The sequence below is a fragment of the Phyllopteryx taeniolatus genome, chromosome 6 (assembly GCF_024500385.1).
Source record: "Phyllopteryx taeniolatus isolate TA_2022b chromosome 6, UOR_Ptae_1.2, whole genome shotgun sequence".
Taxonomy (NCBI): Eukaryota; Metazoa; Chordata; class Actinopteri; order Syngnathiformes; family Syngnathidae; genus Phyllopteryx; species Phyllopteryx taeniolatus.
In genome coordinates, this window is record NC_084507.1 from 1597404 (window position 1) to 1625390 (window position 27987).

The 27987-nt window shown below is 44.1% G+C and overlaps 1 protein-coding gene across 2 annotated transcripts; it reads left to right on the forward strand.

The window, feature by feature from the left end:
- Positions 1 to 941: 941 nt before the first annotated feature.
- LOC133479641 (protein Jumonji-like) lies at positions 942 to 27987 on the forward strand. Of its 2 annotated transcripts, XM_061776864.1 has the most exons (9): positions 942 to 1159; positions 2070 to 2186; positions 8771 to 9413; positions 9705 to 9840; positions 10171 to 10340; positions 11027 to 11164; positions 13371 to 13597; positions 18413 to 18967; positions 19419 to 19542. In XM_061776864.1, exons 2-9 carry the CDS (start codon positions 2142 to 2144, stop codon positions 19512 to 19514), a joined length of 2010 nt encoding a protein of 669 aa, XP_061632848.1. In that variant the 5' UTR covers positions 942 to 1159; positions 2070 to 2141; the 3' UTR covers positions 19515 to 19542. The 2 variants fall into 2 exon arrangements, with proteins under 2 accessions (XP_061632848.1, XP_061632847.1); XM_061776863.1 differs by having other exon boundaries at positions 18413 to 27987.

A 27987-nucleotide genomic window follows, 5' to 3' on the forward strand; every position in this document is an offset into this window, starting at 1 on the left:
GGAATGTGGGAGGAAACCAGAATACCTGGAGAACATCCACGCAGGCACAGGGAGAACATGCAAACTTCACACAGGATGGCCGGATTTGAACCCGGGACCTCAGAACTGTGAGGCAGATGTGTTAACTAGTTGCTCAACAACATGTCTGTGCACCAGTGCACAAAGCAAGGTCCAAAAAGACATGGATAAGAGAATTTGGTATGGATGAACCTGCCTTGCCTGCAGAGAGTCTTGCCCTCAACCCAATAGAACACCTTTGGGTTGATTTCGAGTGGACAGTGAGCCAGGCCTTCACGTCCAACATCATCAGTGTGCAACCTCACAAATATTCTCCTGGAAGAATGGGCAACAATTCCAATAACACAGTCTTTTCGCACAAGAGGTGAAGCGGTTATAGCTAGAAACGGGAGACCGACATCATAAAAACATACAGATTTAGAATGGAATATCACTTTAAATCATATGTGAGTCAAGACAGTTGCTGGCAGTTTGAAAACCCAAAGTCTTGAGCGGTCATCATGAAACATAAACGGCGCACCAGTTTGGTTTAAACTGTAACTGCCACACTATAAAACATTGTGAAATAGCAAAATACACGGCAATAACCGAGCAATGACGTGTGTGTTTGCGTGTGCGCTAACACCAAATAAACGGAAGGGTTGCTTGATTCAAAACGCTGATGACACGTTCTGAGTTATATTTATCAATTAGCTGCTGTATATCTGCTATAGAATCTTCTCAAAATGGCAGTTATGGATTGGAGAGTGGGGTCCTAGAAGTATCAAGAGGAATTTGAAGTCTTTAAAATCGGACTTTTCATGTTTTTCGAAAGAAATGACGTAAATGACTTTACAGGGTCTTTAAGTTTTTTTAATTTTTTTTTTATTTTTTGCAACTCTGCAGCGACCTCTCGCGGTCAGGGTTCGGAGGCAGGGGAGGCCACGCCCATTAAGGAGACCGGAAGAGACTCGGCTTTCCTATGCGCACGATGCCGGGCCGTGTGCGTGCGGAACCTTCACGCGGACGAGCCGCACTCGGTGGGGGCTCTCGTGTGTCTTGTTCCAGGTTCACCCGTGAGGGGTCCGTATGCTACCGCTACCAACCCAGGTGGGCGCAGGGCTCGTGATGTAGCACCGCTAGGCCGGTTACCCCGTTGGAGGTGGGTGATTTGTTTGGCCCATTGTTTCATCCCTGCTTTGTTGAACGACTCTGGCCACATTACTGTGTACCGTTCGCGTCCGCCCCAATGTTGAATACATCTCCCTTATCAGCTTGCTTTCTAAGACTGCTCGACTTGTAAGTCGACATCCACACGTCGATTGATAGAATGGTGAATTAGTGAGAAAGCAGACCGCGAGTCGCTGCTTATCTCGTGACTTTATCGTAATGCAAGTGGAATAGAACTGACAAAAGTAACCAATTGCATTGATTGATTGTGACACACTAATGTATGAGGCCTATCGTTGGCCGTCCAGTCGGATCAGTTTAAGTGCGCGGCGTTTCATTAACATGTAGTTGCTAACGTCGTTTATAGTGAACGCGATGTGGCTGCCAAATGCCACTGTAATCAATAAAAGCAACTCTTGTTGATCTTTATTTATTATGACTGAAGGCTATCTCAATGATGGACAAGAGTAGTAGTGATCTAAATTGATGTCCGAATTGCAGTAACACATTTTCTGTCACATTTCCAACCCTCTGTGGACGTGTTATTTTGAACGTTCATTTCCACTCACAAATAATAAGTTTATGTAAAAGAGCCAAATGTAAAAACAAAGTCGTATTGACGTACTATAAAAACAGCACTTAAATTCTTCACAAAATGTGCTCGGTTCAAAACCATGTTTTCTATTCATTGAGAAAGTCTGTGCACTTTTTCCAATGAATTTTCACAAATTTAACTGAATCCTGATCTAATCTTCTACACAGATTAAAAAACAACATGAAGTCTGAAAATAAATTTTCCTAAAAAAGTCCATCACTTTTACTTTAAAAGCTGAAGGCGAGTCATATATTAATTGTATGTCAACAAATCAAGAGTGCAAGACTAATTGTTTTTCTTTTGTCAGGACACAAGATTTCCACACCTGCTCAGTAAGCAAAGCAGAAGAAGCATCTGTCATTCATGTCAACTCTGCAAGATGAGTACAGACAGACCCAAACGGAATATCATCAAAAAAAAATATGTGAGCAAAATGTATACTGTATATTACTATAAACAAATGCTTGTTTACTGGATGTAGAAGAACACACCTGTTACACTCACCACCAACAACATTAGGTACACATGTATGGTCTAATCAAATCAAGAACACTACAAGTCTGGAGATAATTCTCCATTTTAAATGACACTCAAGAGTTATTAAGCACAATCTTAATATTGTGGTTGCAGTTTGGAGTATTGTGCCATGGAACTATTTACATCCTACTGATAGGTGTTTATCATATTTTGGGTCCATTATTTAGCTAAATGAGTGTAGTAAATCTGAATTTGAAGCAACACTTCTCAGTATGATACAAAGTAGTCGACCGCTGAACTGCCGATGGACTCTGTATTTTTGTTAAAATTGGCTGTTTCCATCACAGTGAGTAAGAATGGGTAACAGAAATTTGTCCGCATGACCTAATATAAGTCATCTGTTTTAAGTCCTACAAGTAATCATTAAGAGTGTCAGAATGTGAAGATTTTTGGTTAATAAGATGACATGTACAGCCATAGCGCAAGATGATTTAAAATAAATAAATAAGTAATTAATTAATTACCAAGTGGAAATTCACTTTACACTCTGCTGTAACCACACCCTCCAAAATATAAATAAAAACAGTGAGACAAATTCCTTTATTTTTGCTGTAGCTAAAAAAATATTTGGGTTTGACATCACAAGGTAAATATGAGACAAACATTTAACATTTTCAGGTTTTGTTTTCAGGTATTTAGAAATACACGACATAAAAGAGAGCATTTTGTAACAAGTCACTTTTTGATGACCAAAAGTAGTGGATTATAACAGATTAAAAAACAATGTGATTAGACTTTGTGCCCATGAGCAGTTTGGTGGTTCCCCAAGGACAGTGTTCATAAACAGTATTAACTGAATATTTCAGTGAAATATAACAACCTACTCTTAAGTTTTTGGGGACTATTAGAGTGATTAGCAACTAGTAAAGGCTGTTTCACACCACTGTGCCCAAAAAAAGTATTTACCACTGTCCTGATTTTTGAATAATGATACAATTACTGTAATTACTCGTGTATAATATGCATTTCCCCCTCACCCCAAAAATTGTCAAAAGTCAATGGCGCGCTTTATACGCGGGTATAGGGGAAAAAGGGAAATAATCTTTCCCATTTGATAAATGTATGCCGCCAGCTAGAGGTTATGAAAAAGATGTACACTTTCATTCCAATATGCCACTGTCCCCTAGAGGTTATGAGAAAGGTGTACACTTTCATTCTCATATGGCACCACCACCTTGTGGGTATAAAAAAGGTGTAGCCCACACTTTCATTCCAATATGGCAGGGGTACGTATGACTGCATATTAGACTTGACACCGATTTTATCGGCCTTATCGGTATCGGCCGATAAGAAGAAGAAGAAGACTTAGCATTTTATGCTGATCGGCTTTAATGTCATAATTCGCCATTGATCGGCTCCGCAAAAGACATTTACTCCGTATGTTCACATACTTTTAATACGATAGCAGGCAACAAAAACGTTATGTAGCCTAGCAAGTTAGTGCTAACGCTAACGGTTGTACGTAAACATGCCGCCATTCTGTCGAATCATGCTGGAAAGTTTCGGTGTGGGTGAAGTAATTTAATTACAATAAAGTAATTTAATTACAGTAAGTTAGCACCCATTATTTCTGTCACCGTTGTAATGTTGGTTTGACCTGACTGATTAGAATACACAATCTGACTAGAGCAGTGATTTCCAACCTTTATGGAGCCAAGGAACATATTTTACAATTGAAAAATCTCACGGCAAACCAACAAACAAAAATTTCTCAAAAAGTGGATGTATTTACTTCGTGCCATCCAATAGAAGACCGTTAATTTGTTCTGTCTGTCACTATGCCTCACTGGGATAAATAGAGGAACAAAGATACATTATTTATTGTAAATATAATTTTTTGAGCAATTAAGTAAGTACACAAGGGCGGCACGGTGACCGACTGGTTAGAGCGTCAGCCTCACAGTTCTGAGGAGCGGGGTTCAATCCCCGGAGTTTGCATGTTCTCCCCGTGCCTGCGTGGGTTTTCTCCGGAAAACAACCAGAAGCCTAGATATTTATATGCATCAACAAACGCAATTCCTTTACCATACACCAAAGGCATGAAAAGGGTGACAAAATAGGTTTTTTTTCAGGGGATACCGCAAGAGAATTGTTTTGATTTTAACATAATATAAGCAATCTGGAAGACTCTAAAGAGTACAATAAGGCAAAAAAAATACAAATTTTTCACGCTGAAAAACGTATTTACACCGCTCAAGTACATGTTGATGTACAAATTTAAGATTAAAATTAAATTTGCCTCATTTCTATGCTTTTTTGTTCTGGCCTCCAACTTGAGCCAGGCCCATCTCCAACTGGACCTGATGACTGCTTCACGCTGTGCTACATGAATAGCATCCTCCTCTTTAAGCACTCTCGTTCCGGAAAAGAATTGACTAAAATCTGTTTCACTTTTTTTCATTATTACCAACTTCAAAAGCTAATCCCAAATGCAACCTCCAGGAAAATATTAAGTATGTTTTGTTTTTAATGGCCATTTCTGAATTTGAAGTTAGTTCATTCTGTGTTGTGACATAATCGTTACTTAATACATTTAACATTAACATCAGTAAACTAATTACATAATTGTAGCCGCGTTTCCTAATTAATAAAAAATGTACTACCGGAGTGGTGGCACGGTGGCGTCGCCCTCACATTTCTGAGGACCGGGGTTCAATCCCCGGGTCCGCCTGTGTGGAGTTTGCATGTTCTCCCCGTGCCTGCGTGGGTTTTCTCCGGGTACTCCGGTTTCCTCCCACATCCCAAAAACATGCATGGTAGGTTAATTGAACACTCTAAATTGCCCGTAGGTGTGAATGTGCGTGCGAATGGTTTGTTTGTATGTGCCCTGCGATTGGCTGGCAACCAGTTCAGTTGTACCCCGCCTCCTGCCCGATGATAGCTGGGATAGGCTCCAGCACGCCCGCGACCCTAGTGAGGAGAAGCGGCTCAGAAAATGGATGGGATGATTAAGTACACAAGTATATACAGTAAATGAACAGGTCATTTAAATAGACACATTCCTCCATCTTGTGATCGGATCGGTGATTGGTTATCGATTATCGTTTTTAAACTCGCTGATCGGTGATCGGCCCCAAAATTCCTGATCGTGTAAAGCCTACTGCATATATGTACAGTTGTGCTCATAAGTTTACATACCCTGCCAGAATTTCTCAATTATTATTATTTTTTAAATATGACTGAACATTCATTCATTAATTTCTTTATGGCTATGTTTTGTTTAATGATAATGCTTTTCTGAAATGGTTGACCATCTAATTTGAATCCCATTAAAATAAAATTAAATGTTTCGCCTGGCCTTCCATGTTTTCTTTAAAGAATTGTCCACATCTTACAGATTCTGCTTGGGTAATCAAAGATATGAGCACAACTGTGTGTTTTCTTATTTACTAAATAAAAGTAGGGCTGTGAACTTTCAAAATAAGAGCAACTAAATAAAAAAGTATTACGTATTTAAATAGTGTTTCACTTCAGAATAATTATTTGAAAAAAAACGAACAACATACAGATAATACTTCGTTTTGGTCATATGGCTAGAAGCAAAATCATGAATTGTAAAAATGCTTTATACATGGGTAGAAGGGTTTTCCAGAATTTTGAGGTCAACTTTAGGGGGGGTGTATTATACATGGGTGCGCATTATACACGAGAAATTACGGTAATTCTGCCATCTGCCTTAAAAGCATTCCTGTGGCTGGCCATCAGTTCGTACATACCAGCAGGTCCACCTCTAAATGGCAACCTCCGGGGGAAAAAAAAATGAAAATAAAAAAGACGAAAGGAAGGTTTTGGATTGGCCAAGTCCTGAGTTAATGCAACTGAGATGCTATGGTATGACCTTAAACGAGAAGTTCATGCTCGAAAAACGTCTAATGTGACTGAGTAAAAACAATTCTGTGAAGAAGAGTGGGTCAAGATTCCTTCCCAGTGATGCAAAAGACTCATCCCACCTAGTTATGGCAAATGCTTGATTTCAGTTACCGGTATTTATTTTCATGTTAAATTGGATTATTTGTTTTTCCCCTTTTAATAAACAAACTTATCATTTTGAAACTTTAATTTCAATTTACTTGGGTTTTCTTTGCTAGGAAATTGCTTTGTTGACCTGAAACATTGAGAGTAAGTGTGATCCATCCATCCATCTATCCATCCATTTTCTACCGCTTATCCGAGGTCGGGTCGCGGGGGCAGTAGGTTTAGCAGGGAAGCCCAGACTTTCCTTTCCCCAGCCACTTAATTCAGCTCTTCCGGGGGGATCCCGAGGCGTTCCCAGGCCAGCCGGAAGACGTAGTCTCTCCAGCGTGTCCTAGGTCGTCCCCGGGGTCTCCTCCCGGTGGGACGTGCATCTGAATCAGATACCCCAGCCGCCTCATCTGGCTCCTCTCGATGTGAACGACTTTTCCGACTGAGGACCATGGTCTCAGATTTGGAGGTGCTGATTCTCATCCTAGCCGCTTCACACTCGGCTGCGAACTGCTCCAGTGAGAGTTGGAGGTCACGGCTTGATGAAGCCAACAGAACAACATCATCAGCAAAAAGCAGAGATGCAATACTGAGGCCACCAAACCGGACCCCCTCTACGCCTCGGCTGCGCCTAAAAATTCTGTCCATAAAAGTGACAAATTCTGTCCATAATCGGTGACAAAGGGCAGTCTTGGCGGAGTCCAACCCTCACCGGAAACGCGATGTTGCAGAGACGTGTCAACCAGGACAGCCCTACAACATCAAGCGCCTTGAGGAACTCCGGCGCAATCTCATCCACCCCCGGGGCCTTGCCACCGAGGAGCTTTTTAACCACCTCGGTGACCTCAACCCCAGAGATAGGAGAGTCCGCCTCAGAGAACCCAGACTCTGGTCCCTCATGGGAAGGCGTGTCGGTGGAATTGAGGAGGTCTTCGAAGTATTCTCCCCACCGGCTCACAATGTCCAGAGTCGAGGTCAGCAGCGCCCCATTCCCACTATACACAGTGTTGATGGTGCACTGCTTCCCCCTCCTGAGACGCCGGATGGTGGACCAGAATTTCCTCAAAGCCGTCCGGAAGTCTTTCTCCATGGCCTCACCAAACTCCTCCCATGCCCGAGTTTTTGCTTCAGCGACCACCAAAGCTGCATTCCACTTGGCCACCCAGTACCCATCAGCTGCCTCAGGAGTCCCACATGCCAAAAAGGCCCGATGGGACTCCTTCTTCAGCTTGACGGCATCCCTCACCGTTGGTGTCCACCAACGGGTTCGGGGATTGCCGCCACGACAGGCACCAACCACCTTAGGGCCACAGCTCCGGTCAGCCGCCTCAGCAATGGAGGCACAGAACATGGTCCAGTCGGACTCGATGTCCCCGCCTCCCCCGGAACATGAGCAAAGTTCTCTCGGAGGTGGGAGTTGAAACGCCTTCTGACGGGATTCCGCCAGACGTTCCCAGCAGACCCTCACAATACGTTTGGGCCTGCCACGTCGGACCGGCATCTTCCCCCACCATCGGAGCCAACTCACCACCAGGTGGTGATCTGTTGACAGCTCCGCCCATCTCTTAACCCAAGTGTCCAAGACATGCGGCCGCAAGTCCGATGACACGACCACAAAGTCGATCATCGAACTGCGACCGAGGGTGTCCTGGTGCCAAGTGCACGTGTGGACACCTTTATGCTTGAACATGGTGTTCGTTATGGACAATCCGTGATGAGCACAGAAGTCCAATAACAGAACACCGCTCTGGTTCTGATCGGGGGGGCGGGGGGGCGTTCCTCCCAATCACGCCCTTCCAGGTCTCACTGTCATTGCCCACGTGAGCATTGAAGTGCCCTAGCAGAACGATGAAGTCCCCAGCGGGAGCGCTCTCCAGCACCCCCTCCAAGGACTCCAAAAAGGGTGGGTACTCTGAACTGCTGTTTGGTGCATACGCACAAACAACACTCAGGAACCCCCCACGCCCCCGCCCACCCGAAGGCGGAGGAACGCTACCCTCTCGTCCACCGGGGTGAACCCCAACGTACAGGCGCAGAGCCGGGGAGCAATAAGTATACCTACACCTGCTCAGCGCCTCTCACCGTGGGCAACTCCAGAGTGGAAGAGAGTCCAACCCCTCTCGAGAGGACTGGTACCAGAGCCCAAGCTGTGCGTGGAGGAGAGTCTGACTATATCTAGTCGGAACTACTCAACCTCACACACCAGCTCTGGCTCCTTCCCTGCCAGAGAGGTGACATTCCACGTCCCTAGAGCCAGCTTCTGTAGCTGGGGATCGGATTGCCAAGGTCCCCGCCTTCGGCCACCGCCCAGCTCGCACTGCACCCGACCCCTATGGCCCCTCCCACAGGTGGTGGTAAGTGTGATAAATATGCAAAAAAAATCATGAAGGGGGCATATACTTTTTCACGGCACTGTGTATGACGTGTCTGGCTTATCTACAGTCATGTTGTATGTAATTGTTGTAGAATAACTCCCACTGATGCTTATGTATTTCTTTGGTTCTGTAGGACATCAGTGATGGAATGCCCTGGTGTGAAGAACGTCTTGTGCGCAAAGTTCTTTTCCTCTCCCTCAGGGAATTCAGAGACACACGCCGTGCTACACATGGTCACTTACCTGTATATGGGCACAAACACAAGCATGTTGCAAAAGCTGCACTTTCACATGAACCACAAAAGTCAAGTCAAAAGCCCCAGCAACAAAGAGTCTCACACAGACTACAGAATATGCAGAAAAATACACACAGTCTCCAAAACACTAAAGTTAAGTCAAAACATCATCGTGATCGCACTAACAAAGTGCAAAAAACTAACTTATCTCAGGATACATATTCACCAAAAAGTAAAAGTAATCATATAGAACGGAGGATTCACACGCAACCTAAAAGGTCTCGAGAAAAAACTGTGCAGCACACCAGTTTCCAAGAACATTCACACAATAATTCAGTTTCAACCAGGACACTACGGTCACAAAAAATGCCAAATCCGCCATTAATGTCAACCTCTAAATATACAAACACTACAAAACCACAGACAACCCAGCACAAGCACAGAGTTAAAAATATGATGCCACCCAAGAATGTACGGACACTCCTGAGGACTCCTGTCCCGACCAGGAATCGGACGTCACGCTGTCCCAAAGGGATCAAGGGTTAGTACCACACTTAAATTTCCTTGCTCAGTCTCTATATCTCGGTAGAATCTAACTATGGTAAAATAAATCAGTGTCAGGTCATTTTACAGCCAAGCTCTGAAAATGGATACATTTAGTATAATCTACTATCTACACAATAGTTATTACATTTTGTGATATGACAGTAATCGATGCAAAATAAAGCATAATGCAAAATATTATTTTGTCATCTCGTTTAGGCATCGTGGATGAACATTCATTCTCTGGATAATCTTGTTCAGGTACTAAAATTTCAGCATGTTTGCTTAGGTTCCCTAGTGAATGGCACCGGCCAGTGTCCGTCCTCGCGGTCAGGCAGCTCAAGCTGGAGCTGGTCCTTCCAGTCATGCCCACAGCGCCACCCTGTCAGCCTCCTTTGTGACAAGGATGACCCACATAGCAGGAGGTCAGCTCCTCTTGTTATTCACCCTTGTGTGTCTTTGTGCATCGAAAAACTTGGCAACGGACATGTTCGTTTTTTTTTTATTTTTTAAATTTAGTTTTTTTTTTTTTTGAGAGGCAGGGACACTTCATTAAGAATCTAAGGAGTGATGGACAAACAAAGTTGTTTTCGCAATGGTGTCAACTGTCATTATCATGTGTCAGAGTTCGAAAGAGTGTTATGGTCAGGCCGACCTCAGGACGGATGTAGCACAATTATATTATGCCTCAAGGTGGAAGTTAAAAAATAAAAATAAAATAAAATTCTGATTTGTCTTTTTTTGTGTTTGTGTAGGCCAAGGCTGCAAGCGCAAAGAAAGTTTGCCCAGTCACCACCCAGTTCTCCTGGTCCACCATTGACATCATCACCACAGTGTAGGCACAGCCACAACCTAGCAGTAGTCAGCAGTCTAACCAGACGTCGACCCAAAACTGAGGACTTCTTATCTTTTCTCTGCCTAAGAGGTAATTAATTTCATTTAATCAGTGACACAAGCTGAATTCATTTGTATACAGGAAGTCCTCGAGTTACGACGTACTCGACCTACGACGTTTCGACTTTACGACGTCCGTGCCTTGTCCGCCATCTTGTCCCAACACCGAAGTGTTTCTGTTTAGCTAGTGCATAGTGTTTGTGCGGCGGGAGTATCTTTGCCTAATCGCCCTCCTTTTTTCACACACTCAGCAGTAATGGTCAGTACAGCATCTTAGTTTTTTATTTTAATGTATTTTAGTTTCTTTATATGAAGTGTTAACCTTTCCTGCTACGGTCACCTGACCGTGGTCGGGAGACGCAGGGGTTAACTCCCTTCTCTCGTTGCACAGCTGAGTTGGGTGGCGGCAACAATAAAGGCACGAAGCACCGATTTGCTGCTTTAATGCGTTTATTAGCTCCTCTGCACATTCAACGTCAACGGATCCTCCGCTAATCGCTACTCTTCCCCGTCACTACACTTGCTACTATACACACTCGCATCGGCGCGCACTCCTTCCTCCTTCGCAGTCCTGTCTCACTCACATATCGACGCACACGCCCACACACACTGTTTTAGCAACTTCTCTGTATTTTTGCATCTAATCATTCTCACGCAGGTCACGCCGGTGCACTGTCACAGACACAACTAAATAGTGATTTTTCTCTGTGACGTCAGGTTCAGCAGCGTTGCCAAGAAACATGGCCTTCTTGAGTGGACGAGAGAAGGAAGTAGTCACCAATCGACATTTTAATTCCAGTCTTTCCAGCAGTCCAAAGACTGTCATTGACAGGAACAATACAGTCACACAAACAGGTGCTCATCTACATTCTCTATGACTGTCTGGATACAGTGGTTTCATATGTGATTGCAATGTTAAAATTTAATTAAGTGCAAAAAAAAAAAGGGGCAAAAAAATGCTTTGAGAATTAAATAATATAAAAAGTTTACCTTACTTTCACCTTATATTAATTTCTTAAGCAGTGAGAAATAAGAAAAATGACAATGCATATTCAAGACTTATCAGTAGATTTTGTCAAATATATTATGTCACTGACATCTACCTACTCCTGTGATGCTTTCTGATATACTGTCCCAGGGGATACATTCCTGACCCACCCGTGTTGGGTGAAAATCCACGATATAGAGCATGGCTTAAAGTACTTAGCTTTAGTTTTTTTAACAAGACACGCCCTGGGTGTGTGTGTGTTAAAAAATACAATGCTCACGTGACATGGCGAGCGATCGTGGCAGATAGAGGTGTACGTGTGCTGTAGAAATGTCTACCATACGGTTTGTAATTGTATTATCTTATATTTCCCTCTCAGCGCGACTGAGGGGGAGTTAGTTCATCTGGGTTTTTACTCCTAGGGGGTAAGGCGGCGCCGCTCACTGCGGGCTGGGCGTACAGGCCCACCGACTTTCACATACGGGAAGCGGAGTAGCCACGAGCCTCACTGTTGATTGATTGGCAAAGAGAAGCCTGGGATCCCGCAGTGGCCAGCCAGGTTGCCACTCGGCGCCAAAATGAAGCATGCTGTATAACCATGAGAACGGAGTGTAGTGCAGCTAGCTGCCTTCTTAAAACCCATTCACTGCCAGCCCTCCCAGTTAACATGGATATTTTACTTTTAAAGCTCTCAGTGGCAGTGATTTTAATCAAAGCACAAGCAAGTGATCCACCATTCTGTCACAGTTTGTGGGCAGGCCGTCGCTGTCTAAGCACAGTGGCGTGGTCCAAGGAAAACCCAGTCAAACTGGGCCTTTCACCTCCACATGAACTCAAGTATTGTACTTGACTTTTGACAAACAAAGGCTGAGTGAGTACTGTCATGTCATTTCGGGCAAATTTTTCCTCCTTTCTATATCTGTCACAATTACCTGACAGCTTAAGTTACTGTACATAACCGTTTTTATTTCCTCCCCTGTCCATTAAATATTTACCACCCAAAATTTTCAATATTAATGTTGATTATCAACTAAAAAGTGTGAATTTGATGAAATTCTCCTACTTCCTGAGCTCAATAAAGTCCTGAGTCCTTTTGTGGAAAAGTATAAATAACCAGGTCATTTTTTAAATTGGCTGGTTATCTGTTCATAGTTATTTGTATGATAATAAATTGGTTATCCATTCATAAATTATCTGTATGCAGTAATGCCCCCCCTCCATGGGGGGTTAAATTCCAGTCCACCTCTGCAATAAGTGAAATAGAAATACCCTATTTAAATACACCCTAGGCATGTTTTTATTACATTTGTAGCACTTATTTTTGTTGTTGTTGAAAGGACTATAAACACACCTAAAACAATACAAACTCGTTTAAACAATATAATGAGAGCAAGCAACAGCAATGGATAACAAGAATATTGTACATTCATTCATTCATCTATCTTCCGTACCGCTTATCCTCACTACGGTCCCGGCGTGCTGGAGCCAGGCATATTGCGGCATAACGTGGTACTACACTGAAGGCACGCAACTCTAAATTTGGACTTGCCTATATAGTATTTTAAAAACTCTTAATAAACGATTGCCTAAAAATCTGCGAGTGGGAGTGCGAAAAGTGAATTGCGTTGTAACGGTGCTTCACTGTATTACAAAATGTTAAATACTTAATATAAAGGCGACATCACTGAACAATCAAGTAGGTTTCACGTATCAGAAGCTAATTCTAATCTGTGCATCTAGAAAAACACAATGCAGCTCTCCTTAGCATTTGGCTTTGACAAGATGGTGTTTAAGACAGCAGGGGAGAACGACTGAGAAACTATGTTGGGGAGGTTTTTGTGACGACACAATTCTTAAAATGAATAATAGTTCACTCGCGGACACATTTTTCAGGAATAGCCAGTCAACAAAAGATTTACTTGGTTGTTTAGTTTCACACTTGATTAATGGGCAGGCACACCAGGTATTATGCTGGTATTATTAAAAACAAAAAAAATCCTAATCAATATTTAGGGGTTAATAACTATCTTGCTGACATGAACGTATTTTGTCTTTGTGTATGTTGTCCTGCAGTGCAGCCAGGCTGTAGGTCACTGAACCTTGGAGGCTCTGACTATGCAGAGGGCAGTTCCATCTGCCATCTAACTGCCCGGGCACAAAGGAGAAGGGAGAGAGAGAGGAAGGAGGAGGAGGGGCAGCGGATAAAGAATGAATGTATGGAGGCTGGCAGGAGAGAGGAAGTTCCAAAACACCACCTGAGACCTAGGCACTTCTCCATACAGCTCAGGAAGAATAAAAAGGTCTATTCATTTCCTTTCATTTCTGTTTCTGGAAGATGTCTAGATTATTGTGATGGGACAGGGCTGCCAAATCGTGATTTGTTGTGGCCCAACAGATTGGAAGGAGGAAAAGACAGGTGCCTTGCACACTTATTAGTAGTCATTGGCCTAATCATCTTTTGACTTATCTAAATTAGACCGTACACCACTGGTGGGCAATTAATTCTCCCAAGTGCCTATGTGAGAAACTGGAACGGTTTTCGAGGGCCACACCAAAATGCTAACCTCAATTGTGTTCAATATTAATTTAAAGGAGACATGCATTTTTTTCACAATTAAAAAAACGTTCCGATGATATTGTCTTATGTCTGGGACAAACCTGTTATACCCTAGAACAGTGATTTACAACCTTTATGGAGCCAAGGCACGTATTTTACAATTGAAAAATCTCACTGCACCCTAACCAACAAAAATGTCACTAAGTGGATACATTAATTACTGTATGTACTTCCTGCCATCTAATAGAATAGCATTTATCTGTTGTCTGTCACTATACACACAAGAACATTTACAGATTTTGGAACTCTGTGCACACATAAGGCGCACCGCATTATAAGGCGCACCGCATTATAAGGGGCACCGCATTATAAGGCGCCCCGAGCTTTAAGCACGCCTTATGGTCGTGAAAATATGGTACTTATTTTCCGCTAACTATACTGCGTTAGTTTGGCTTTTGTTAATATAATGACCGGGGACAGAGCTAGTAGTTCTGCTTACCTTTTAGCTATGCCATGATAGTGTTTCAGGCAGTCTGGACGTGGCCAGTAAATGTTAATTTATCGTGGTGGAGGAGGACTGAGAAACTTGTAGTGGAGGTGTTTATTATGAAACGTAGCAGATTTATAAGACACAATTTTCAAAATGAAGAATGGCTCGCTCACACGCATTTTCAGAAAAAGACTGCAAACAAAAGATTCACTTGGTTGTATAATTTTACACTTGGTGAGTGGGCAGACAATTCAGAGGCCCAACTATTTTTATATCAGCAAGTCCATCCATCCATCTGACAGTTAAAATCAGATGTTTACATACACTATATAAAAGATACTTTTTTTCTCTCTGACATTAAATCAGACTCAATCCCAATCCCTCCCTCAGCAACATGATGCTACCACTCTTGTATTTCACTGTTAGGATGGTGTTCTCTGTTTAGGAAGCTTTCCCTCTTTTGTAACGATGCTCATTTTGGCCGAACATTTCAGTTTTAGTTTGTCCAGAATATAGGACTTCTCTTGTTTCTTTTGGAATAATGGCTTCTTTCTGGCAGAATGGTCTTTCAGGTCATGTCAGTACAGTACTAAAAAAAAAAAAGTCATGAAGAATTGTCTTAAAATCTTTAATTATTCTGCCATTTAGCAAATATAAATAATTGTGGTAATCCAAATTGATTGTTTTTTATATAGTGTATCATGGTATGTAAACGTTCCATTCCGGATCGGTTGTGGTCCGGGTTAACAACGCCGGCACCGTTAACCTGCAGGGCGCCAGTGGAAATTCAGCTACTGTGGGTCAAAGACGAAGGAGAGGTGGAAAGCGGGTTCTTAGGCAGAAAGAGAAGAGGAAAGCACAGAGCCTACAATTGTGGGGACATTGAATGTTGGTACTATGACAGGAAAATCTCTGGAGTTGGTTGACATGATGATTAGGAGAAAGGTTGATATATTGTGTGTCCAGGAGATCAGGTGGAAAGGCAGTAAGGCTAGAAGTTTAGGCGCAGCGTTTACATTATTTTACCATGGTGTAGATGGTAAGAGAAATGGAGTAGGGGTTATTTTAAAAGAAGAGTTACCTAAGAATGTCTTGGAGGTTAAAAGAGTATCAGATCGAGTGATGAGGCTGAAACTTGAAATTGAGGGTGTTATGTATAATGTGATTAGCGGCTATGCCCCACAGGTAGGATGTAACCGAGAGGTGAAAGAGAAATTCTGGTAGGAGCTAGACGAAGTAATTCTGAGCATTCCAGACAGAGGGAGAGTTGTGATTGGTGCAGATTGTAATGGACATGTTGGTGAAGGAAACAGGGGTGATGAAGAAGTAATGGGTAAGTACGGCATCCAGCAAAGGAACTCGGTGGGACAGATGGTGGTAGACTTTGCCAAAAGGATGGAAATGGCTGTAGTGAAAAACTTTTTTCCAGAAAAGGCAGGAACATAGACATGACCTACGAGAGAGGAGGTAGAAGCACACAGGTGGATTACATCTGGTGCAGACAATGTAATCTGAAGGTTACTGACTGTAAGGTAGTGGTAGGGGAAGGAGTGGCTAGACTGCATAGGATGGTGGTATGAAAGATGACTGGTGGTGGTGAGGAAGATTAAAAAGACAAAGGCAGAGCAGAGAACCATGTGGTGGAAGCTGAGAAAGGAAGAGTGTTGTGTGGCTTTTTGGGAAGAGCTGAGACAGGCTCTTGGTGGACAGGAGGATCTTCCAGAAGACTGGACCACTACAGCCAAGGTGATCAGGGAGACAGGCAGGAGAGTACTTCGTGTATCTTCTGGCAGGAAAGGAGAGGAGGAAACTTGGTGGTGGAACCTCAAAGTACAGGAAATCATACAAGGAAAGAGGTTAGCTAAGAAGAAGTGGGACACTGAGAGGACCGAGGAGAGGAGAAATTAATACATTGAGATCAGACGTAGGGCGAAGGTAGAGGTGGAAAAGGCAAAACAAGAGGCATATGACATGTATCCCAGGTTGGACACTAAAGAAGGAGACAGAGGTCTAGAGATGGGATGTGCAGCAGGTTAGGGTGATTAAGGATAGAGATGGAAATGTGTTGACTGGTTCCAGTTGTGTGCTGGATAGATGGAAAGAATACTTTGAGGAGTTGATGAATGAGGAAAATGAGAGAGAAGGAAGAATAGAGGAGCCAAGTGTGGTGGAGCGGAAAGTGGCAATGATTAGTAAGGGGGGAGTTCGATAGGCATTAAAGAGGATGAAAAATGGAAAGGCAGTTGGTCCTGATGACATTCCTGTGGAGGTATGAAAGCATCGAGGAGAGGTGGCTGTGGAGTTTTTGACCAGCTTGTTCAACAAAATTCTACCGCGTGAGAAGATGCCTGAGGAATGGAGGAAAAGTGTGCGGGTCCCCATTTTTAAGAACAAGGGTGATGTGCAGCGCCATGGGAACTATAGAGGAATAAAGTCGACACCAAGTTATGGGAAAGAGTAGTGGAGGCTAGACTCAGGACAGAAGTGAGTATTTGCGAGCAACAGTATGGTTCCATACCTAGAAAGAGTATCACAGATGTATTATTTGCCTTGAGGATGTTGATGGAAAAGTACAGAGAAGGTCAGAAGGAGGTACATTGTGTCTTTGTGGATCTAGAGAAAGCGTATGACAGAGTACCCAGAGAGGAATTGTGGTACTGCATGTGGAAGTCTGGAGTGACAGAGATGTTAGAATAGTACAGGACATGTATGAGAGCAGCAGAACGGTGGTGAGGTGTGCTGTAGGTGTGACAGAGGAATTTGAGGTGGGACTGCATCAGGGATCGGCCCTGAACCCTTTCCTGTTTGAAGTGGTGATGAATAGGCTGACAAATGAGGTTAGTCTGGAATCCCTGTGGACTATGATGTTTGCAGATGACATTGTGATCTGCAGGCAGCAGGTGGAGGAACAGTTAGAAAGATGGAGGCATGCACTGGAAAGGAGAGGAACGAAGATTAGCCGAAGTAAGACAGAATATATGTGCGTGAATGAAAGGGGCTGAGGGGGAAGTGTGAGGCTACAGGGAGAAGCGAAAGCAAGGGTGGAGGACTGTAAATACTTGGGGCCAACAGTCCAGAGCAATGGTGAGTGTGATAAGGAAGTTAAGAAACGTGTCCAAGCAGGTTGGAGAAATAGTGAGTATATTGGTAGAAGGGTGATGAGGATGGAGCTGCCAGGCAAGAGGGCTCGCGGAAGACCAAAGAGAAGGTTGATGTAGTGAGGGAAGACATGAGGGCAGTTGGTGTTAGAGAGGAAGATGCAGGAGATAGGCTTACATGGAAAAGGATGACACGCTGTGGCGACCCCTAACGGGACAAGCCGAAAGGAAAAGAAGTATCATGGTATGTCAAATTTTAATTTCAACTGTAGAGTAGAACCTCACTTTAGTGGACCAGTGTGGCTTTGTGTCGTAAAGCGACACAAGTGTTGCGTTGTTGGTGTGTGTTATATCCTACAACTTGAATGATGAATAAAGTTCTCAGTACACAGATGTTGCCCTTCCTTGATTGGACATAATATTTTGGCGACGACGATGGAGCGTCACTTTGCGCTGTTGCCCTGCTTCTGAATATTTTCATCCTAAGCAACAATCTGAATCGCTGAAGCTAGTGTGGCTAACAGCTAGTCTCTTCCACAACCAGCTTATTTTCATACTCTGTGACCAGCACAGATGTATGAATACTGTGTCGCCGGACATTTCGCTGCTCTACAGAACCATTATACTGTTGTCCAGCGATGGCAGCAGACGGGCAAGTTTAAAGTCCTCTGTAAATTAGCCGATTGAAAAGATGCTAAAAAGACTCTAAGCTTTAAAAAATTATGCAGAGTAGTGAAGTCGACTCGTCTACTTATCAGTTCAACCCCGACTTGTAAGTCAAGGAACTACCGTTCTTCTACACACTGTACACTAGAAATCTGGTCGTTTTATTCAGAATTATGCTAAAATCTGTTTTCCCCAACTATATTTGTGTTCCCCATTAAGAGCCAAATTTCCTGGACTTTTGCAACCCTATTTTCAAGTAAACCATATCCGATATTACTGTTTAAAAGACCTTTCTGTGTTCCAGGTCACCAAGGTTGCCAGAGTTTCTGAACATAGCAACTCCTTTGTCAGATCGGTTTCAACTTTGAAGCCTAAAACAGGGGGTGGTGGCAGCCAGCAATTCCCAAGGCCCAACAATACCTGTAAACTAAGAGGCCACTCCCAAAGCCAACCAGAAGTAGTCAAGCGCATTCACCTCTCCCAACACAGCAACCACCAGCTGCCTCACAATCAATGCCTAACAGTTTGTAAGTTCTACAGTAACCCCGAGACTCTTAGAGGTCTTCAGAACTCAGGGAGAAATCCAAGCAGGGCACCAGCTCAAATGCCATTGACTACTAACGTAGCCACCAGACAGCTCAACGAGACCCCTGGGGTTGTGAGATTGTCTAGAAGAAGGAGAGGCCTCCCACCAGATGCAAATGCAACTCCTCTTAATCATTTTTCTACCGACAATCCATTCAAGAAGTGCAGGACACAACAATCCAATGGGGATGTTCAACTGGAAAGTGATTACTGTAACAACGAGACTGATGCTAACTGTAAGGAAGATGTCCAAGGGGAACATGCTGTCCATAAGGTAAGAAACACTGGTAGCCTTGATGCAGAGCTTACAAAAAACGCGCGTATTGGAGAGCTGAAAATAGTAAGGGACAGTTATGTTACTGAGGCCATACATAAAGTTAATGTTGGAAAGTTTGGTTCGTCGGCAAGCATCACTACTCTTGAGGTCAAACATAAATCTGACCTTGCTCCAGTCAGTGAGATTGTGTGCAGAAGTGTGAGAGAAAAAGAGCTACAGAGGAACCTGACAGTTGGGTCAGCTCCGAGCTCCAAAACAATTCCCAGGATTACTGTTTCTAGGACTGTTATCAGAGATTCAGGACAACCTTCTGTTCCTAAAGCTCTAATCAACTCAGTGACATCACCAAACGTATATAACAAACCACCAGCGACTCTTTCTGCCAAACACAGTCCAAAGGGAAATAAAAAAGGTGCTAGCAAAGACATTGTTACGTTTATTTCACCAGCCAGCAGCTGCTCCGTTGACGATTCCCAATGTGCTGCAATTGACTCTTCCAAGGGCTGGACTGCTGACTCAACAAAGGATGGTAGCTATTCTGTAACATCCAAGGGCTCTACAAAACGTCTTAGGCAGATCAAATCTACTACCTCAACAGTTAAAACAAGGAGCAGTCCTAGAATCCTTCTCAAGCGCTAACAAACCTGATCCATGGCTCAACATGTTTACAGATTCACTGTTTACTATATTAAGATTTAATATCAAGGAGACAATAATTATATACAGTACACCCACAGCAACTAATGAGTTCCACGTCGGGAGCTGTCTCGAAAAATCCTCTTTACTTATCCAGCCATTAATTTTCGATACCGCTTGTCCTCATTAGGGTCACAGGTGAACTGGAGCCTATCCCAGCTAACTTTAGGTGAAACAATTGGTACACCCTGGACTGGTCCCAGCCAATCACAGGTCACACAACCATTCACAATCGCATTCACGCCTATGGACAATTTATTCTGCAATTAAACCAAATTTCTTTGGGAATGTGGGAGGTAGCCAGAGAACTATGGGAAAACCCACACAAGTGGGGAGGACATGCAAACGCCCCACAAGAAGGCCAGAGTTGAGATTCAAAGTTCGAACTTCAGAACTCTAGGGTAGATGTGCTAATCACTAACTCACCATGCCCATTTATATACATTTTTTGTAATATTATTAATATAGTATTAATTTGTTTGATTAATAAATACAGTGGTACCTTGAGATACTAGTTGCATTCGTTCTGTGACCATGCTCTTATCTCAAAAACTCATCTCAAAACTTATTTCGCCATTAAAATGAATGGAAATACAATCAATCCATTCCAGTCCCCCAAAAGACACCACAATTTTTAGAAATGTGGAGTGGAGCCTCCTGCTGCCATGGAGCACTCATTTTTCAAGTTTGGGCTCGCAAGTCAACGCAAAAACTCGGCCAGTCGACGACTCACATCTCAAAACTCGGAAGTTGGGTCACTCATATCTCGAGGTACCACTGTAATGCAATATGTAATTAATAATAAAGAGCATTATTAGAATACAGTAAAAATATTAAGGAATGTTTAAAATTGTTTGTATTCGAGTTTACAGCAAAGCATCGTAAGAGATGGTTCTGTAGCTACCATAGGCCTGACAGTGAAGGGAAGAAACCTTGTAACTGTAAGGTCCATCATTAAAAAAAAAAAAGGTAAATTAACTTTGACATGCAGTTTTATTATCTTTGTAAAGGCAAAATCTTTGATACAGCTCCTGAACTGACTCACATTAGATGATGCAGGTGTACGAAATCTTTTGGCCAGTGAGTGTATTTAAAAGACCAACACTGGATATTGCTGTAAGATATTTTATGTTCTTGTATACACTTATCTATTATGATGTTTTTATATAGATGTACAGTAAAAATAGTTTGAGCAATATAATTGTGTTATCTATTAATTGGATATAGTGAACAATCACACTATATCAAATAATGATTTCAGGTGCTTCCATGTACTATCTAAAAAATGTTTGTCCTAAAAAGAAAAATCATACTACTTTTCTGCTCTTTTACTTTAAGCCGTCTCCTCACTAGTATTGAGATGTTAGTACCACATATGTTGTGTTACAAAAGATATATTTCAAATCAAACTGCAAGTTTTCTCCCTGGAACTACACATGGACAAAATTGTTGGGACACCTCTGGTAATGAAAGAAAAACCCACACTGGTCACAGAAATAACTTGAATCTGACAAAAATAATAATAAATACACATTTTATGAAAATTCACTAATGAAAATCAGACATTTCTTTTAATTGTGGTTCAACAGAATTATTTTAAAAATCAAATTCATGAAACAGGCCTGGAAATTCCCATGGGCTCACCACCTGTGGGAGGGGCCATAGGGGTCGGGTGCAATGCGAGCTGGGCGGTGGCCGAAGGCGGGGACCTTGGCAGAAGCTGACTCGAGGGACGTGGAATGTCACCTCTCTGGCAGGGAAGGAGCCCGAGCTGGTGCGTGAGGTCGAGAAGTTCCGACTAGATATAGTCGGACTCGCCTCCACGCACAGCTTGGGCTCTGGTACCAGTCCTCTCAAAAGGGGTTGGACTCTCTTCCACTCTGGAGTTGCCCACGGTGAGAGGCGCAGAGCAGGTGTGGGTATACTTATTGCTCCCCGGCTCGGCGCCCGTACGTTGGGGTTCACCCCGGTGGACGAGAGGGTAGCCTCCCTCCGCCTGACTGTTATTTGTGCCTATGCACCAAACACCAGTTCAGAGTACCCACCCTTTTTGGAGTCCTTGGAGGGGGTGCTGGAGAGCGCTCCCGCTGGGGACTCCATCGTTCTGCTGGGGGACTTCAATGCTCAAGTGGGCAATGACAGTGAGACCTGGAAGGGCGTGATTGGGAGGAACAGCACCCCCGATCAGAACCCGAGCGGTGTTCTGTTATTGGACTTCTGTGCTCGTCACGGATTGTCCATAACGAACACCATGTTCAAGCATAAGGGTGTCCACACGTGCACTTGGCACCAGGACACCCTAGGTCGCAGTTCGATGATCGACTTTGTGGTCGTGTCATCGGACTTGCGGCCGCATGTCTTGGACACTCGGTTAAAGAGAGGGGCGGAGCTGTCAACTGATCACCACCTGGTGGTGAGTTGGCGCCGATGGTGGGGGAAGATGCCGGTCCGACGTGGCAGGCCCAAACGTATTGTGAGGGTCTGCTGGGAACGTCTGGCGGAATCCCCTGTCAGAAGGAGTTTCAACACCCACCTCCGACAGAACTTTGCTCATGTTCCGGGGGAGGCGGAGGACATCGAGTCCGAGTGCACCATGTTCCGCGCCTCCATTGCTGAGGCGGCCGACCGGAGCTGTGGCCGTAAGGTGGTCGGTGCCTGTCGTGGCGGCAATCCCCGAACCTGTTGGTGGACACCAATGGTGAGGGATGCCGCCAAGCTGAAGGAGTCCTATCGGGCCTTTTTGACCTGTGGGACTCCTGAGGCAGCTGATGGGTACCGGCTGGCCAAGCGGAATACAGCTTTGGTGGTCGCTGAAGCAAAAAATCGGGCATGGGAGGAGTTCGGTGAGGCCATGGAGAAAAACTTCCGGACGGCTTCAAGGAAATTCTGGTCCACCATCCGACGTCTCAGGAGGGGAAAGCAGTGCACCATCAACACTGTGTATAGTGGGGATGGGGCGCTGCTGACCTCGACTCGGGACGTTGTGAGCCGGTGGGGAGAATACTTCGAAGACCACCTCAATTCCACCGACACGCCTTCCCATGAGGGAGCAGAGTCTGGGTTCTCTGAGGCGGGTTCTCCTATCTCTGGGGTTGAGGTCGCCGAGGTGGTTAAAAAGCTCCTCGGTGGCAAGGCCCAAGGGGTGGATGAGATTCGCCCGGAGTTCCTCAAGGCTCTGGATGTTGTAGGGCTGTCCTGGTTGACACGCCTCTACAACATCGCGTGGACATCGGGGACAGTGCCTCTGGATTGGCAGACTGGGTCGGGTCCCCCTTCTTAAGAAGGGGGACCGAAGGGTGTGTTCCAACTACAGGGGGATCACACTCCTCAGCCTCCCTGGTAAAGTCTATTCAGGGGTGCTGGAGAGGAGGGTCCGTCGGGAAGTTGAATCCCAGATTCAGGAGGAGCAGTATGGTTTTCGTCCTGGCCGTGGAACCGTGGACCAGCTCTACACCCTTTGCAGGGTCCTCGAGGGTGCATGGGAGTTCGCCCAACCAGTCTATATGTGTTTTGTGGATTTGGAGAAGGCGTTCGACCGTGTCCCTCGGGTGGCCCTGTGGGGCGTGCTTCGGGAGTATGGGGTACCGAACCCCCTGATACGGGCTGTTAGGTCCCTGTACGACCGGAGTCAGAGTTTGGTCCGCATATCCGGCAGTAAGTCGGACTCGTTTCAGGTGAGGGTTGGACTCCGCCAAGGCTGCCCTTTGTCACTGATTCTGTTCATAACTTTTATGGACAGAATTTCTAGGCGCAGCCGAGGCGTAGAGGGGGTCCGGTTTGGTGTCCTCAGTATTGCATATCTGCTTTTTCCATATGATGTGGTTCTGTTGGCTTCATCAAGCCGTGACCTCCAACTCTCATTGGATCAGTTCGCAGCCGAGTGTGAAGCGGCTTGGATGAGAATCATCACCTCCAAATCTGAGACCATGGTCCTCAGTCGGAAAAGGGTGGCGTGCCCTCTTCAGGTCGGGGATGAGATCCTGCCCCAAGTGGAGGAGTTCAAGTATCTTGGGGTCTTGTTCACGAGTGAGGGAAGAATGGAACGGGAGATCGACAGGCGGATTGGTGCAGCGTCTGCAGTGATGCGGACTTTATATCGATCCATTGTGGTAAAGAAGGAGCTAAGCCGAAAGGCGAAGCTCTCGATTTACCGGTCGATCTACGTTCCTACCCTCACCTACGGTCACGAGCTGTGGGTCGTGACCGAAAGAACGAGATCCCGGATACAAGCGGCCAAAATGAGTTTCCTCCGCAGGGTGTCCGGGCTCTCCCTTAGAGAGAGGGTGAGAAGCTCGGTCATCCGGGAGGATCTCAAGAGTAGAGCCGTTGCTCCTTCACATCGAGAGGAGCCAGATGAGGTGGCTGGGGCATCTGATTCAGATGCCTCCCGGACGCCTCCCCGGTGAGGTGTTCCGGGCACGTCCCACCGGGAGGAGACCCCGGGGACGACCCAGGACACGCTGGAGAGACTACATCCTTCGGCTGGCCTGGGAATGCCTCGGGATCCCCCCGGAAGGGATGGATGAAGTGGCTGGGGAAAGGGAAGTCTTGGGCGTCCCTGCTAAAGCTACTGCCCCCGCGACCCGACCTCAGATAAGCGTTAGAAGATGGATGAATGGATGGAGGCCTGGAAAAATGATGGTAACCCTAGAAAAGATTGAAAATAAATTGACCATAGGGAGAGGTTCAAACAAGTGCGCTCTCCTCTAATTAGCATCAAAGGTGTCTTCACACTTGTAATCGGTCAGTCGGCCTATTTAAAAAAAAAAAAAAAAAAAAAAAAGAAAAAAAAAGGGTGACAAGTAATCACTGTGTTTCGTGACATTGTGCGTACCACCCTAAACATTGACCAGAGGAAGCGAAGGAAAGCATTGTCTCAGGAGATAAGCAACAAAATTATAGACAAGCACATTAAAGTTAAAGGCTATAAGACCATTGCCAAGCAGCTTGTTCCTGTGACTGCAGTTGGACATATTATTCAGAAATTTCAGATCCATAGGGCTGTAGCCAACCTCCCTGGGTGTGACCACAGGAGGAAAATTGATGACAAATTGAAGAGACAGATTATATCGGAATGGTAACAAAAGAGCCTACAACAACCTCCAAAGAAATTAAAGGCGAACTCCAAGGTCAAGGTACATCAATGTTAGATCGCACCATCCATTGTTGTTTGAGCCAGTGGATTTCATGCGAGATGACCAAGGAAGACGCCACTGTTGAAAATATATCGTAAAAATGTGAGACTGGAATTTGCCAAACTGCATGCTGACAAGCCACAAAGCTTCTGGGAGAATGTCCAATGGACACACAAGACAAAACTGGAACTTTTTGCCAAGGTACATCAGCTCTATGTTCACAGATGCAAAAAATGAATCAGACCAAGAAAAGAACATTGTCCCTACTGTGAAACATGGAGGATGCTCTGTTGTGTTCTGGGCCTGCTTTACTACATCTGGCATAATCTGTGTAGGATACAATGAAATCTCAAGACCATCAAGGTATTCTAGCGAGAAATCTGCTGCCCAGTGTCAGAAAGCTTGGTCTCAGTCACAGGTCATAGGTCTTGCAACAGGATAATGACCAAAAACACACAGCTAAAAACACCCAAGAATGGCTAAGAGCAAAACCTTGGACTATTCTGAGGTGGATTTCCATGAGCCCTGATCTAAATCTTATTGAACATCTGTGGAAGGAGCTGAAACATGGTGTCTTGAGAAAAAGCACCTTTAAAACCTGAGACAACTGTAGAAGTTTGTTCGTGAAGATTGGGCCAGAATACCTGCTGAGAGGTGCAAAAGTATAATTCGAAAGTTAGAAAAATCATTTGAGTGCAGTGATTGCCTCAAAAGGTTGTGCAACATATTACGTTAAGGGTACCATAATTCTTTTCCAGACCTGTTTCCTCAGTTTGTTTTTTAAAATAATACCACAATTCAAAAGCAATGTCTGATTTTCATTGGTTAATTTTCATTATTTTTTCATTTATTATTACTTATGTCAGATTCAAGCTATTTCTGTGACCACTGTGGGTTTTTCTTGTATTAACAGAGGGGTACCAACAATTTTCTCCACGTGTAATCCCCCTGGAGTCTAATGCACTTTTCCAGCTTTCTCTACCACACCTGCACTCCTGGATGCTCTGCAGATAAGTCATCATGGCCATCGCAATGTCATTCATGTTTTCAAAAGGAGTCCCCTTTATGACCACCTTGAGCATACTGGGAGGTTGCTCCAGCACTGTGACGTTCTTGTGGGCCAGTAACCAATGTTTGCTCAGGGCATTGTGATCAGGCGTGTTGTACAACCCCAATTCCAATGAAGTTGGGATATTGTGTTAAACATAAATAAAAACAGAATACAATGATTTGCAAATCATGTTCAACCTATATTTAATTGAATACACTACAAAGATATGTAATGTTCAAACTGATCAACTTTGTTTTTAGCACATAATCATTAGCTTAGAATTTTATTACTGCAACATGTCCCAAAAAAGCTGGGACAGGTGGCAAAAAAGACTGAGAAAGTTGAGGAATGCTCATCAAACACCTGTTTGGAACATCCCATAGGTGAACAGGCTAATTGGGAACAGGTGGGTGCCATGATTGGGTACAAAAGGAGCTTCCCTGAATTGCTCAGTCATTCACAAGCAAAGATGGGGCGAGCTTCACCTCTTTGTGAACAAGTGCGTGAGAAAATAGTCCAACAGTTTAAGGACGATGTTCCTCAAGGTACAATTGCAAGGAATTTAGGGATTCCATCATCTACGGTCCATATCATCATCAAAAGGTTCAGAGAACCTGGAGAAATCACTGCATATACGTGGCAAGGCCGAAAAGCAACATTGAATGCCTGTGACCTTCGATCCCTCAGGCGGCACTGCGTCAAAAAACGACATCATTGTTTAAAGTATATAACCACATGGGCTCAGGAACACTTCAGAAAACCAACGTCAGTAAATACAGTTTGGCGCTACATCCGTAAGTGCAACTTGAAACTCTACTATGCAAAGCAAAAGCCATTTATCAACAACACCCAGAAACGCCGCCGGCTTCTCTGGGCCTGAGCTCATCTAAGATGGACTGATGCAAAGTGGAAAAGTGTTCTGTGGTCCGACGAGTCCACATTTCAAATTGTTTTGGGAAATTGTGGATGTCGTGTCCTCCGGGCCAAAGAGGAAAAGAACCATCCAGACTGTTATGTATGCAACGATCAAAAGCCAGCATCTGTGATGGTATGGGGCTATGTTAGTGCCAATGGCATGGGTAACTTTCACATCTGTGAAGGCACCATTAATGCTGAAAGGTACATACAGGTTTTGGAGAAACATATGCTGCCGTCCAAGCAATGTCTTTTTCATGGACGCCCCTGCTTATTTCAGCAAGACAGTGCCAAACCACATTCTGCACGTGTTACAATAGCGTGGCTTCGTAGTAAGAGTGCGGGTACTAGACTGGCCTGCTTGCAGTCCAGACCTGTCTCCCATTGAAAATGTGTGGCTCATTATGAAGCGTAAAATACGACAACGGAGACCCCGGACTGTTGAACTGAAGCTGTACATTAAGCAAGAATCGGAAAGAATTCCACCTACAAAGCTTCAACGATTAGTGTCCTCAGTTCCCAAACGTTTATTGAATGTTGTTAAAAGAAAAGGTGATGTAACACAGTGGTAAACATGATCCTTTTTTGGAACGTGTTGCAGCCATAAAATTCTAAGTTAATGATTATTTCCTAAAAACAATCAAGTTGATCAGTTTGAACATTATAAATATCTTGTCTTTGTAGTGTATTCAATGAAATATAGGTTGAACATGATTTGCAAATCATTTTATTCTGTTTTTATTTGTTTAACACAACGTCCCAACTTCATTGGAATTGGGCTTGTAATTGTGAAGCAGTTACGAAATGCCCAGCCAATACTCTGGCCTCTTCTTGAGCAATGAACGAAGCAAACACCGCAGCATCTGATTGTAGACCTGTTGGTTGTTCATCTGGCTGAAATTTAAGGGAAAACTCATAGTTTTGGTTTAATGTGCACGTATCTTTTAGTGACAAACCTTATTTTCACATTGGAAACCTATCCATTCCCTTTGACGTGTGTGTGGTATTGCAACTGACCATGAAAGCACCTGCTCTATGATGTGATATAAAGTTTTTGTCATCGTGAGCAGCTATCTTGGGAAAGGCAGCTGTGCTACTGGCCTGTCTGTGTGTTCATAATGGGCTTTTTACTGTTGCATACAATTTCCTTATCTGTTCAGTGAAAAAATGTGAAGTGCTCATTAATAAAACTGATCTTTGTATTTTTGCCGTTGCAGTCA

Bases quoted from the DNA above. Each gene is read 5' to 3' on its own strand.
- LOC133479641 (XM_061776863.1), top strand. From the start codon at position 2,142: ATGAGTACAGACAGACCCAAACGGAATATCATCAAAAAAAAATAT. The intron at 2,187-8,770 runs GTGAGCAAAATG...TTGGTTCTGTAG, and splicing joins ATATCATCAAAAAAAAATAT to GACATCAGTGATGGAATGCC. The intron at 9,414-9,704 runs GTTAGTACCACA...ATGTTTGCTTAG, and splicing joins CTGTCCCAAAGGGATCAAGG to GTTCCCTAGTGAATGGCACC.